The sequence below is a fragment of the Anomalospiza imberbis genome, chromosome 3, assembly GCF_031753505.1.
Source record: "Anomalospiza imberbis isolate Cuckoo-Finch-1a 21T00152 chromosome 3, ASM3175350v1, whole genome shotgun sequence".
In the NCBI taxonomy this organism is placed as follows: domain Eukaryota; kingdom Metazoa; phylum Chordata; class Aves; order Passeriformes; family Viduidae; genus Anomalospiza; species Anomalospiza imberbis.
This window is the reverse complement of record NC_089683.1, coordinates 111,859,786-111,872,823: the sequence shown is the minus strand read 5'-3', so window position 1 is coordinate 111,872,823 and position 13,038 is coordinate 111,859,786. Positions and strand designations below refer to the sequence as shown.

At 44.1% G+C, this 13,038-nt stretch overlaps 1 protein-coding gene across 4 annotated transcripts in view; it reads left to right on the top strand.

Annotated features, from left to right (window-relative positions):
• The first annotated feature begins 485 nt into the window (after window positions 1-485).
• SOS1 (SOS Ras/Rac guanine nucleotide exchange factor 1) overlaps window positions 486-13,038 on the top strand; it is a 43,787-nt gene continuing 31,234 nt past the window's right edge. The window contains exons 1-4 of one of the 4 annotated variants that reach the window (XM_068186505.1): window positions 486-690; window positions 9,413-9,538; window positions 11,701-11,832; window positions 12,388-12,552. In XM_068186505.1, the coding sequence (XP_068042606.1) occupies window positions 604-690; window positions 9,413-9,538; window positions 11,701-11,832; window positions 12,388-12,552 (510 nt within the window). In that variant the 5' untranslated portion in view covers window positions 486-603. The other 3 variants (XM_068186509.1, XM_068186508.1, XM_068186506.1) reach the window with 3 other exon arrangements.

Genomic DNA, 13,038 nt, shown 5'->3' with positions numbered 1-13,038 from the left:
GTCCCACACCGATCCATCCCCCTGTGTCCCAGCCCGATCCATCCCCGTGTGTCCCAGCCCGATCCATCCCCGTGTCCCAGCCCGATCCATCCCCGTGTGTCCCAGCCGGATCCATGCCGCGCACCCCGGCCCACCGGCGCTTCCCGGGAGCTGCCATTCGCCCTCCGGCCGGCCGGGGGCGCGCGCGGCCGGCCCGCTGCCGCCGTCACTTCCGCCAGGAAGGCCGCGGCCGCGCGTGGCGGGGCGCAGGCGCGGGGGGCGCGGGGCGCCGCCGCTCCGCGCATGCGCCGCGGCCGCCGACGGAGCGGGCGAGGACGGGACCGGGGAGGCGGCGGCGGCGCTCGCGCTCCGACCCCGCCCCTCGCGGCCCGCGCGCGACCCCCGTCCCGCCGCGCGCGCCCCCCCCCCTCCCTGCCCCCCCCCCGCCGCCGCCCCCGCGGCCTCCCCCGCGAGCCGGGGCGGGGAATGCGGCAGCCGCCGCCCCCCCCCGCCGCTGCGGGCCTGCCGCCCCCGCCGGCGGCGGGGGAGCGCCGGGGCTCCCGCTGAGCGCCGCCGGGCCTCCCCGCGCGGCTCCCGGCCCGCCCGGCCCGCCCCGGCGGCACCATGCAGGCGCAGCCGCTGCTCTACGAGTTCTTCAGCGAGGAGAACGCGCCCAAGTGGCGGGGGCTGCTGGTGCCCGCCCTCAAGAAGGTGAGGGGCGGCCGGGTGCCCGCGCCCCCGGGGGGCCCGGCCGCGGGGTCGGGCCGGGCGGGCCGCGGGGCCGCCCGGGGCTCCCCGCGCTCCGGAAGCGGCTCCGGGGCCGCCGGGGGTCGGTCGGCGCCGTCCCGCAGCGCGGGCGGCTGCCTCGGTGCGGGGCCCGGCAGCCGCGCCGGGGCGATGCTGTGACAGAGCGAGCCGCGTAGATAAAAACCGTGTGATGGACGCCCCAGTCCTGTCCCCGCTCGGCCCGGAGGGACGCAAGTGGTGCTGCCGGTGTTTCTGCCTTGCTGACACGACTGGGAGCAGGGGGGGATAGGACTGCTCCCGCGGGTTTCCGCTGCTCTTCCTTACTGACACGACTGGGGATAGGAGTTATGAGCAGCTCCTGAGAGAATTGTTGTTAATTAGCGTTCGTGTCTAATGGCTTTTAGTTAACCTTCTCGTAGTTTAAATACCTTTTTGCTGAGAAGGCTTAATCAGGACAAACTAGCAAGTCTTGCTCCCTCAGGACGGTGAGCCTTGTGCCTGTGGCATGGAAAGAATCTATTCGGAAGAGAGGAAAAATGGTCAGGGCTCCTCTTCCATCCTGAACCCAGAAAGTAGAAGGCTTAAGAAACAAGTTTTCTGACACTGTTGCTTGAACTGGCTTCAGATTGCAGAACTTCGCGTGGTTTAGTCCTGCACGGCAACACTTTGTGAGTTACTGTCTAGTTACAGCGATTTACTGCAACTTTTGCCTGAAAGGCTCCTTCCTTGGGCTGGTTGAGAGGTTCTCAGGGGCTGCAGTTGTACCATGCAGTATTTCTTCCTAATTTCCCCTTGCAATGTACTGCCTCTCTTCTCTGGGCATGCTCTCTGAGGTCTCCAGCGCTGTGGGGCTTTGTCCAGTTCTTGGAAGTCTTTTTGCTTGTCTCATCCGTAGCACGTGCTGGTAATGTCTTATCCCTGGATAGTTACTTCCTTGAAACTTCAGCACTAGCCACACGGCTCACTTGTGGGGCTTGTGAGCACTTGGACACCCATCTAACTGAAGCCTGCTTGGAAACTGGAGCTACCCAAGGTCCCAACCACAGAGAGCTTGTTCCTTTGGAGGATGGTCTATTCCCTGGTGCAGCAAATGTTTGTCAGATTTGGAAGGAGTCTCAGTGCTGACAGCTGGAGTACACAGAGTGAGGATTCAAAGCAAGCAAGCATTAAAACTTTGGGATAACTTGTGACATCTGAACTGCCAGATTTCTTCCTAGTGGACAAGCCATTCGTGAAGTCACCCTGCTTTAAAGATGATTCCTGAAGGAATTGGATGAATTCTGCAGCGGGAAAAGGAATTCTGGAGTCTGAGGAAGGAGAAGGCCAACGAGGACAAGCTACCAAGGATGACAAGCTGGCCCTACAAGGTATAGTTGTCTTGGTTTTATCTGCTCTGTTTCACTTTGTGCGTAGAGGGGTGACAGGAGGCAGGTGGAGTTAGTTCTGAAGGCTTCACGCTGAAACTTGTAACTGTCTGGCAGGTGTTTGCTCTTTTGACCTCAGCTTTTCATGAGAGCACCAGCTGTTTCTTACCTTCTCTAGGGCTGTTGCTGCTTACTACTGCTGGTTTTGTAAAGATGGAAATAAAGAATCTGTCTGGATTGTCACCAGCTTTACTGAGCAGCCAAACGCTTGAGTTACAGTAAAACTAAACGGCGGACGAACATTTTAAATTATTATCTTATTGTCTCTTTCATTAATGGACAGACCATATTGTATGTTTTCCTAACGAGAGACAGGTTCAGATAGTTTTGAGTAGGGTGTTTTGCCCTGATTAAGGCCCCTAAAGTAGTGAACCTGTCACGGGTGGCAGGTAAACCCATGAACTTGCCCTGAGGGGTTCAGTCGTGTGTCGTGGTTCACAAGGCAGGTGCAGCACTGCAGCTTTGCAGCCAGTGACCCCTGGGGTAGCTCACCGAAGCCCTGAGCTGCACCTACAGGCCAGCACGCGGGTAAAGTGGAGAGGGTGGCAGCATTTCCCAGTGGGGTCAAAGGGCAGGACTGTCCTGGGGGGAAGCTGGTGTCTTGTGCCTTTGCTGAATGGCCAGAGCACTGCTGTCTCAGTAGGAGTCAGATGTTTGGAAGCTCACCTATGTCCCCTTGTTGCTAGAGGAGAACCTTTCCTTCACTTCTCCCTTAGCTGACCAGATGCTGACACTCATTCTCGGGTACTGACAGCAGCTGAACCCCTCCTGAAACCAGGTGGTTGTAGAGGGAGAATTGTGATGATTTCCTGCACAGCTGGAAATTAGACTTAACAGTTTGTGGGGACCTGTGTTGAATTAATAGGTCCATTGAGGAGAGTGGCATTTAAGTTAACGTTGTAAGAGCACATATACCAGGATGGAGTGTTTGCAGCTCTCAGGGAAAGCTGCCCCACGTGGACTGAATCATTAAAATGCCATTGCCCTTTTGTAACTGTGAGTTGGCTTCTAATGCAGTGCTCAAACTACAGCCTCGGGATCGCTTTCTTAAAAAATAGGTGTTGTTGAATCATTGCAGATAGCTTTCTTTTCCCAGTGGATTGTTTTGATTCTATTTTTTATCAAGCAGCAAACCCAAGAATATAGTGTAAGAATAAATCTCTTCCCACATCAGGCAGTTCTTAGAGGAGACCATGCCTTTTGTTCCATTAGACATGAGCCTTAGCAGTAGAGCTGCACTTGCTTTGAACAGCTGCATTTGCAGTTCTTGTACCACTGAGATCATAATGTAATCCCTTTTCTTCTGATTCTTCTTCAGATGCTGTCAAGATAGACTCCAGTGCACTCAATTAGGAAGAAAATGATGTCAACTGATATTCTTCTCTGCCTGGTCACAGTTATTTTGAAGCTGCAAAAGAGGAGTGTTGCAGGGATCTTTGTTTGCAGGTGAAAGGCAGTAATCATGGTGATGAGGTACAAGAAAAGGAAGGAAGAAAGAATAACAACAGGTGTCTGAAATTGTAGTTGCAAGGATGGACAGAAGGTGAGATGCTGAAGATGAAGGATCCAAGACATTTGAAACACCAGAGGTCTCGGGTAGCTGGAGACAGAGATACACAGCTTTTAATGCACCTTGGAAAACAGACTCGGGAGTGACACCTGCCATGTGATGCCTCTTCCAGCACTGATTTACACACTTTATTCTGGTCATAACCCTTTGGATAGCTTTTCTTGAACATCATTCCTTCTGGCTTCATCTCATGGGTATAACCTGGTCATGGAGTCAGAATTTCTCTGCACATGTATGATGCCCTTGTTCCCTGGTCCATTGGTTTTGCAGTAGGAAGCATGCCATCCTTACTGATGGATACCTTAAGCCATTTGATGATGGAGAAGAAGAAAAGAATGTTCTGCTCTTTGCATACCTCAAGTTGTTTTGAATCAGTTGAGCAATTAACCAGCGTTACTGCTGGAATTTGTTGTGGTCAGAATGATTGGACTGGTGTGGCTTGGCAGCTGAAGGGATTTGCTGCCTCAGTTAAGGAAACTGTTCCTGACAGCATACTTCTGGGGACTCCATGTCATCTGGACCTGTCGTGGAGCAAAAGACATGGGAAAAGCTGCTTCAGTCACTAAAGAGTTCTCAGGAAGCTGCTGTTGACAAAGACATTTCTACCTGATATTTAATTACCTGGCTCTTGAAATTGGTGCCAAACCAGTTGCCACTTGCTACTCAGAATGGCACTCCTTACTCTTAGCATTGCTTCACACAAGATGTTGAGCTTTCTTAATTTCTGGTCACTTTGGGTTATCTGTTCTTCTGATGGCTGTGGAGATAAAACTAAGAACCTCCTACAGCTGAAGTCTTCACTGCATGACTTTTTTTGACCTGCTCAGTGGAGGAGTGTAATACTGCTGCCCTTTTGAGACATCAGCACAAACGTTAGCAAAAATCCGAGTCCTCCATCCTTGGTGAATTGTTGCTGAAGAGTGCATCCAAGACATTTGTATTTGATTTAATTTCCTGTATTTTTAATTGATCAGGGTAACAAAACATGGTCAGGGTTACCAAATATCAGCAGAGATGTACAAGAATAGAAGAAAAAGCTTTTTAAGGAGTGCTGACTCTGTAAGAACGCTCATCCATGCAAGGTGTACATAAAGTACTTTGTCCTGGAGCGTTTAGTGGTAAGCTTGTCAGTGGTTTTTTAGTCATTGAGGGAAAACAAAAAAAGGATGTGTTGAGTAAAAATGAGAGTTACAGCATTAGTGAAGACTTTCAAAGGTGCTGAATTGAAGAAAATTCTTGCCAGAATGATCTCCTCTGTTGCCACATTTGTTTCTGTGATGGATTATTTCTACTAATAACCCATTTCCAAAGGTTTAGAAAATTTTCAGTTTAGAAAATTATTTACAGTCAGTAAAGTGTTATCTTCTCTGATAATGCTTTGGAGGGTGGCTTGGCATGTTGTCTCATTACAGAACTTATTCCATGATGGGGTAAATATGATGTTTTTTTTCCCTTTAGACCCTTTTTACAAGCCCTTCAGCTGCCACCAGGGCAGGCTGGCAGCACAGCCCATGCTCAGCAGTGAAGTGCAGTTGTTCTTTAGCAGGAGTTGTTTTTTGGTTCATAATTTGACTTCTTCCAGTACAGGGGTAGTCTTGCCCAGTTATGAAAAGATCATCTGTAACCTGCAGTTGATGCTTCATTTTTACTTCAGTTTGTTACATAGCTTTAGAATTATTTCCTTTAGAATTACTTCCTTTTGTTATGCTGTTTTCTGAAGCTGCTGGAGCTTCTGCTGCTCCTGATGGGCTCAGGTCAGGTATTGTTCTCTGAAGCTGCAGGATTTGCCTGGTGTGTTCTGTACTTAACAGAACACCTGTGAGCCTGATTGTGGTGATTGTTAATGATGGTTTGGAAGCGTAAAGCTGGTGCTTGTGTAACCAGAAGAAGTCTCTGGAGCCAGGTTTTTTCATCCTGAATTGAAATGTTTCAGCTTACAAGCAACCTGTTAAACTTTTTCTCATGGCCACTGAGGAAGAGGTAACTGAAAACTGTTGCTGAGGATGTATAACTCAGATTGTTAAATTCACTGTGTCTTCCTTCCTTATCTATTTTCAAACACCTCTTTCTAGTGCAGAACAAGCTGTTGAGTGTCACTCTAGACTGGGGTTTGGGTCATCTTGTGACCAGCCTAGGAGTTGTTGTGTTGGACCTGTTGGGGGACCAAGCCTTTGTCTAACCTGAAGCTGTTAGATCTGCAGACCTTTAAATGAAACCTTTCTCAGGGTTTGGTTTAAAGTTCCTACTGCTCCCCGTGAGGCATGTGGGAATGTTTATATTCTAATTTATTATGGACAGTTTGCAAAAAAATGGTTTGAGAAGACTTCATGTAAAATAAGCTGCTATGGGTTATTAAGCAAAGATCAGCTATATTTGTATTATACATTAATCACTTCATTGTTTGTTGTTGATTTCATTGACTATTTCTGCCAGTTTAGATTTATGGCTGCCTAATTTTTAAGCTCTTGCTGTTCCTGATAGAAGTTCCTTGCTTTTGTAGATTTTAGGGGAAGAGGACAAAAAAGGCAGGGGGTAAAGAAGCCAAGTGTTCATATTGTAAAATTTTCTTGAAGTTTTTTTTTTTTTTTTTTTTTTTTTTTTTTTAAGCAGGCACTGTTTGTCTCTGCTGATGTTTTTAAGCAGATCCTGAAAAGCTGTTCAAGAAATGCTGGCTCTGCTTATCTTTAAATAAAGAAAACTCTGGCCATTTCTCTTCTAAGAATTAGGAAAGATTGAGAAGATTGGGTATTCAAAAAAGTGAATACATGAGTTGAGTGAAAACAGCCATGGTGGCAGGGATTTGTAGCTGATGTAGGTTGTATTTGCCCTTTGGAATTCATGGGGTATTTTGAAGATTGGAAGCTTCTTTTAAAAGTTTCTAAACTGCTTTTTTAGTAATTTACTTTATGATAAGATAAACATTTTATTGTGTATGTAGGAGGGAAGGGAATGGTTCTGTCATTATTTAAGGGAGAGTTTTAAATGTTTGGATAAGGATCTGATCTAAACATCACAACACTTCAGAAGTTGTTAGTCTGTTTTTATCATGTGTTTTCCTAAGTGGGATTGAAGGATCTGGTGGGATTCAAGCCATACTCCCCCTTTTCAAGGGTGATAAGGCAGGGTGGCCTGGGCTTTTTAATTTAAAATCTGAGATGACTTTATGAGAAAGATGGAAAGCCCCTGGTAATTCGATCTTCTCTTTTTTTTTAACTAATCATGTGATGGCTTATGCTAACAGATGTTCCCATTTCTTGTCTTCTTTTACTAAATCTTGCATCTTACCCAGTCTTGCATCATGTCTTAGAAAATGGACTTGGGACTTGCACCGAGTACCCTCAAATAACACTCTGTCATTCTCAGTCAGAGCCTTTGGGTACTACAGTAGTGCAGATACTGAAATTACACATTTCTGTGATAACTGTGCACCAAACCATGCTGTACTTTTCCTTGTTAGTCTGGTTGTTTTCTTTTGTTCACTTGTATGACTTTGAACCCTAACTGATACTAAGTGTCACGTAGCAATGAAGGTTATTTACCGTCTACTTAATATAGATAAGCTGTGCTGGCAAGCCAGTGGCAACTCATGATGTTTTCTTCTGCCAAGGTGGATGTTCTGTTAAAGTGGAGCTGGGCAGTGGCCTTTGAGAACGATGTTGTCGCTGTCCCCAGACAGAAATGCTTAGGGAAAATGAAACTTTTATCTCCTGAACTTGGACTAGGTTATCATTGTTGACTCTGTTTTGGCTGACTGTGGATAATGTTCCAGGTTATGGCCTGATGTGGTATTTTTGTTTGTTTGTTCTTAAGCTTATAGGCTGTGTGTTACAGACCAAAGGAGTTGTAATGAGGTGATTAAAGTCTGGTCTGTTTTCTAAGTAAAGGAGAAAATAAGAGCTGCTCTTCATCACTCCAGTTCATCGTGCTCTGTATTTTTATGGAGTATTTTTGTTGAATTGGCTTGGTAATTTAACAGTTCTTGAAGTACAGAGTGCTGGAGTATAATATAGGGACACTGTAATACAAATCTGTTCAGTTCTGCTTTTAAAAAAGCACACATTAAAGGCAGCATCTTCCAGACAGCTCAGATCAGCTCTGCTCTTTAGGAGAACACTTTGGCAAGTCTGTAATTTCTGGTGTTAAGGTGTTCCAAGCTGGTACAGTATTTCAGATGTCAGTGTTTGAATTGTAAATAATGTTTGGGACAGCCTGGTATGCTGTTATTTGTGTAGCTCCACAAACACACTCTAGCTGTGCATAGTGGAGTTCTTAGGAAAAGTGAGCATAATCAAAATAGTTGTGTTAGCTAGTCAAATGGAGAGAAGTTCTTCTGTTCTATTTTTGCCAGACTGCTTTTAAGTTTAAAAAGCAGTGACTTCTGGAGGTGTTTTTTAAGACCTGCTGAATAAGGCTGTGCAGTCTGCAAGAAGCCAAACACATGATCCAGCCTATTTGAATCTCAGCAGCAGTTAAGTGAGCACCAGGACTATGCCCAGACATGAAGCTTTCAGACTAATGAGTGCCTTAGCAGGCAGGTGGATTTCTGTTTGAGGCTGTTGTGTGTTTGAACTTCATAACATTTAGTTCTTGCTATAACTGCAAACAGGAATTAAGACTCAGGTGTGAAATTAAACAATTATGGCAGCATTATTTGAATAGAAACATGGGTTTAACATTTGGGTGAGGCAGATTGTTGGGTTTTGCTTCAGAGTTGTTAGGCTCTCATGTTAGTGATTGAGAGAACTGAAGGCATTTTGAGTTGTGTGCAGGGGAACAGTAAGATGATGAAATTGGGGCTTGACAGATGCATTGCAAAAGTCAGCAGTCAGCTTGCTCTGGCATAATATTTGCCATCGGTGTAGAACTGAGATTAAACTGTCTGTTTAAAAAAAGCTCTGAAGCACTGAGCTTTGTGTACCTGAAATTTAGGGTGGTTAAAACTGTGCTAATTTGTGAACTACAGAAGTGCAAAGGAAAAGTATACTTCGGGTATACTTTTGGGGGATTGTTCCTTGTTGAATTTGCACCAGTAATTTGCACACTTATGACATACAGGTTAACATAATGGGACCAAATTTTCAAAATCTCTCAGCTGACACTTAATGCCAGGACAGCACTGTGGCCTTTTTTGTAGTGTCTTTTTCCTACTGTAGAGGCTGACATATTTTTTAAAAAAACACAATGGAAACAACTTCTAAGTGAGTCTTATGAGTGCCAACTGAGAATGGATTCAATAATTTGAAATAATAAATGCTACTGAAATCATTGTTTCTGTAGTGTGCTCTGTGAAAAATATTCTGTATTTCATTGTTATGGATTGTGTCAAAGGGGGAAAACCCCCACTGCTGAAGCCTCTTGCAAAAACAGTGGTTAAAGACTTAGTGGAGAGAGATAAGTATATGCAAGGGCTTTAAACGTTTTCCTAATTGCACTGCTAAGCACAGTTATTAATTAACCATTTTCTTGACATTAAATACAATTTATAGTGATTTGAGTACATAAAGCATTTGAGATTTATAGTTCTGTGAGGTGTGAGGGTTTAACTCTTGTTTGTCTGATGGACTTTAACAGAGCTACATTATTGTATTTTTCTGGGCTGTTTGGCTTGGGTTTTGTCATCTTTTTTTCTGCAAGTAAAGCATGTGGTTTGGGGAAGAGCAAAACTCAGATCTTGAATTCTTCTTTCCTTTAGGTTCAGGTGCAAGTCCATCCTAAGCTTTCCTCTACTGAAGATGCATTGCAGTATGTGGAGGAGTTAATTCTTCAATTGTTAAATATGTTGTGTCAAGCTCAACCAAGAAGTTTTCTGGATGTAGAGGTATAGAGAACACTTATTACAAATGTTACTGCAAATAATTTGAACTATTACATAAAAGCTACTATAGTAACCATTTCACAATGCAAAAAGAAAAGCAGCAATTATGTATCTTTATGTAGCACAGCCTTCTGCATAAAGCCTACTGAGTTCCCTAATAGCTCATTTTCCTATCAATTGAATTTGTTGTTCCATGCACAGCAAAACTATCTGTGAGCTGTGTTACTTTTCAGTAGATGGTGAGTGTAAGTTTTGTATATTAAGCTGACTGGTTCCTTTCAAAAGACCTTTTTTTTCCCCACTGATATTGTATGCAAACTACAGCTGCTTAGTCTGAGGCTCTGTGCTGCTGATATATCCCCTGCTGTCCCAGAAATCAAAACAAAAATAGTTCAGTCACTTTTTCAGAAAGAGTTTAGAACACTTCTTTCTTCTGTACAGTGACCTTGTCTCTTACCACTGCTCCTTCAAAGATCTACAACCTCTGCTGCTCAGCAGAGCAGCTTAATGTTTAAGAAGAGGGGTTGAGCCAAAGAGGTTTTCTGTCTGAGGAGCAAATTAGTGAAGCTGTATCACTTAAATTTGTAGGACCATGAATACCTTGGTAGCACTGGGTGATGAACCGTGATTTAAGGATTTTGGTGCCAGGCTACAGAGCCTGTGTGTGCCTGTTGGTTTCCCGTGCTTGGTGCCAGGGCCTGTCCAAGTGACTTCCTCACGTTCTGAAGAAAGTGGACTAACGGCAAATAAAGCCTCACTGACAAACAAACCTTTAAAATGTGGCTGTCTTAGAGCTCAGGATTGATGAATTTCATCCTTCCTCTTCCCTTTTGAACACTGACACCTCCAGTGTTGTTCCAGTGTCCCCTTTAATGGCTGACCTGTTTTGCAGTCTGGCAGCTCAAGAGACAGGAGCTTTGGGGAAGGTGGTTTAATGCTCTTTTAAACAGCACTGACAGAAACCTCGACACAAAGTGTTGTATTTTGAGTCCTATGGCTGTGAAGGCAGGAGAAATGCAAAAAGTAGAGATGATCAAGCAACCACCATTTACCCCCTTGGTGTTCATGCACGATGATGCTGTCTTTAATTATATGGTCGAAAACATTCCTTTTTCCCCTGGGACACCTTCATTGTTCAGTCAGCAGACTAGGAGTGTGAATTGGTATTAGAAAGTGAATCAGGCTTTTTTTGGTAGGACTTCTGCTTGCCTTTTGCCAAAGTGTTATGTGGGGAAAAAAAAAGCCCACACTTCAAAAAGTTGTGTATTACCTCTACAGAATAGTATTCTGACACTTTTATTTTTGTTAGAAAGTTTTTGTTTGTGTACTTTTTCCTGTACCAGCTCTCTGTAAGTGGTCATTAACTTTGTCTTCCTCATTTCATGGTTACTCAAACAGGAGCCATGTTTACGTAAGTGAGCACTCACAACTGAAACAGTCAGTGGGAACTGTGGTCTGAAAAAATAAAATGTGAAGTTATGTGAGAAAATAAATTTCTGGTATCTGTGGATGCTAGGGCTACAAAAAAGAGCCTCCAGAGACCTGTTGGTGAGTTCCAGCAGGAGAGTTGTTCAATGCATGGGAGTGTGCAGATGTCCTCATGCACTGCTGGAAGGAATAAATAAACCGGGCCATGTCTGGCCCACCTGTAGCCTGAAACTGGTTTAGAATGTGTGGGTGCTGTTGGACATTTTCTTCTCCTCTTATGTTCATTGTCATCATCAGAGCAGTTTGCTCTCATGTGCTCAGAGTGGACCATGTGCTGATCAGTAAAGGCAAAACAGAAAGCTTGTTATCATTTCATTCAGTGGCCATCCTGTGCAGGGGGTAAAGGGTCAGGTGTGCAGTCATGTTTTCAAATACCAAGTTACCAGGCATGGGCACAAGGGGATCAAACTGTGCCTTCAGCTGCAGCTAAATTCTTAAATTCTTACCAGTAGATAATTCTCTGATAACGATACCCTGAAACAGCCTTATGAATGTAGTGAGCAGCATGTACCAAGATGATAACATTTACACATCTTGTATAAGCTTTTATTGTTGAAATACAAATATTAGCAACCATTTCTTGGTTAAATAATAGAAAGCAGTTTGATAACACAGTTATGTTGCTGAGATCATTCAGATGGTGCATTTACTCCTTGGTCATGTTTTCTTGTCTTAAGGATCGTGTTCAAAAAAGCTTCCCCCATCCTATTGATAAGTGGGCAATAGCTGATGCCCAGTCTGCTATTGAGAAGAGGAAACGAAGGAATCCGTTATCTCTTCCGGTAGAAAAAATCCATCCCTTGTTAAAGGTAAGCAGTGATGGAAACTTGCTTTCAGAACGCAGTTAGAGGTCAACCCCTTTGTTTCATGTAATGTCTGTGTGCTGCCTGAACTGTGAACTAAAAGTTAACAATATCTGTGTTTGTTGCATAGTTCTGAGTGTTCCAGTTAATGGAATATACTTATTTCTGAGTTGAAAGTCACTCACTTCTCTCTTGGACGAACAAGGCCGAGAGCCCCTTGTATAAGTTTGTTTGTGTTTCATTTTCCACGACTAAGAAAACACTTAAGAATCTCGTGGAAATAGCCCTAAATGTTTATGTGAGGTTTTTGGGACAGTTAGTTGGCTCTTGGCACTTCCACATTTAATAGAGCAGGATCTCCAATGTCACTGTTTCTTCTCTAGGCCTACACACTCCTTTGTTTCTATTCCTAAAATAGGCTGTGGATATGTGGTGAATCTTTACTGAGCAGGGTCTTAAGCTTATTAACTGGTTTGAGTTGTAATCTATCTACAATGTCTGTTTCATCAACTGAGTAACAGTGGAATGCTTTTTTGTTTTCTTTTTTTTTTTCCTTTTCAGGAAGTTCTAGGCTACAAAATTGACCACCAAGTGTCTGTTTACATAGTAGCAGTATTGGAATACATTTCTGCAGACATCTTAAAACTGGTTGGGAATTATGTGCGGAATATAAGACATTATGAGATTACAAAACAAGATATTAAAGTAGCAATGTGTGCTGATAAGGTAAGCCCAACTCTGGTTTGTCAAGTTAACAAACAACTAAATCTGTAGGTAATTTTGGGAGGATGATGTCTTTTACTTAGTGAGTACATGGAATATTATATCTTCTAAGAAGAAATTAGTGTCATAAAATATGGTTCCAGTAATGGAACTAAACTACCAGGAAGCTAATTGAGCTTATAAAGCTCTTGCTTGTGCTTATTAAATCTCTCTTTCTCTTGATTGTACCTGCCTAATGTCAGGAACATGTGAATACTTTAAAAATTACTGTGAAGCACTGCTAACTTAAGACTGTATTGCACATAAAAAGTACTGTTTCAATGGGTCAAACAAAACCTCCATCTCCTTAGCATCTCAGCCCAATTTTCCTTAGTAGTGAGACATGGGCCTGGTGAATACAGCCTGGAGTCCCCTAGCAGTGTGCTAGAACTGTATCTGTGAAGGAAAGTTAGAAATGGTGAGGTCTCCTTGAGTACTTGGATTATTCCA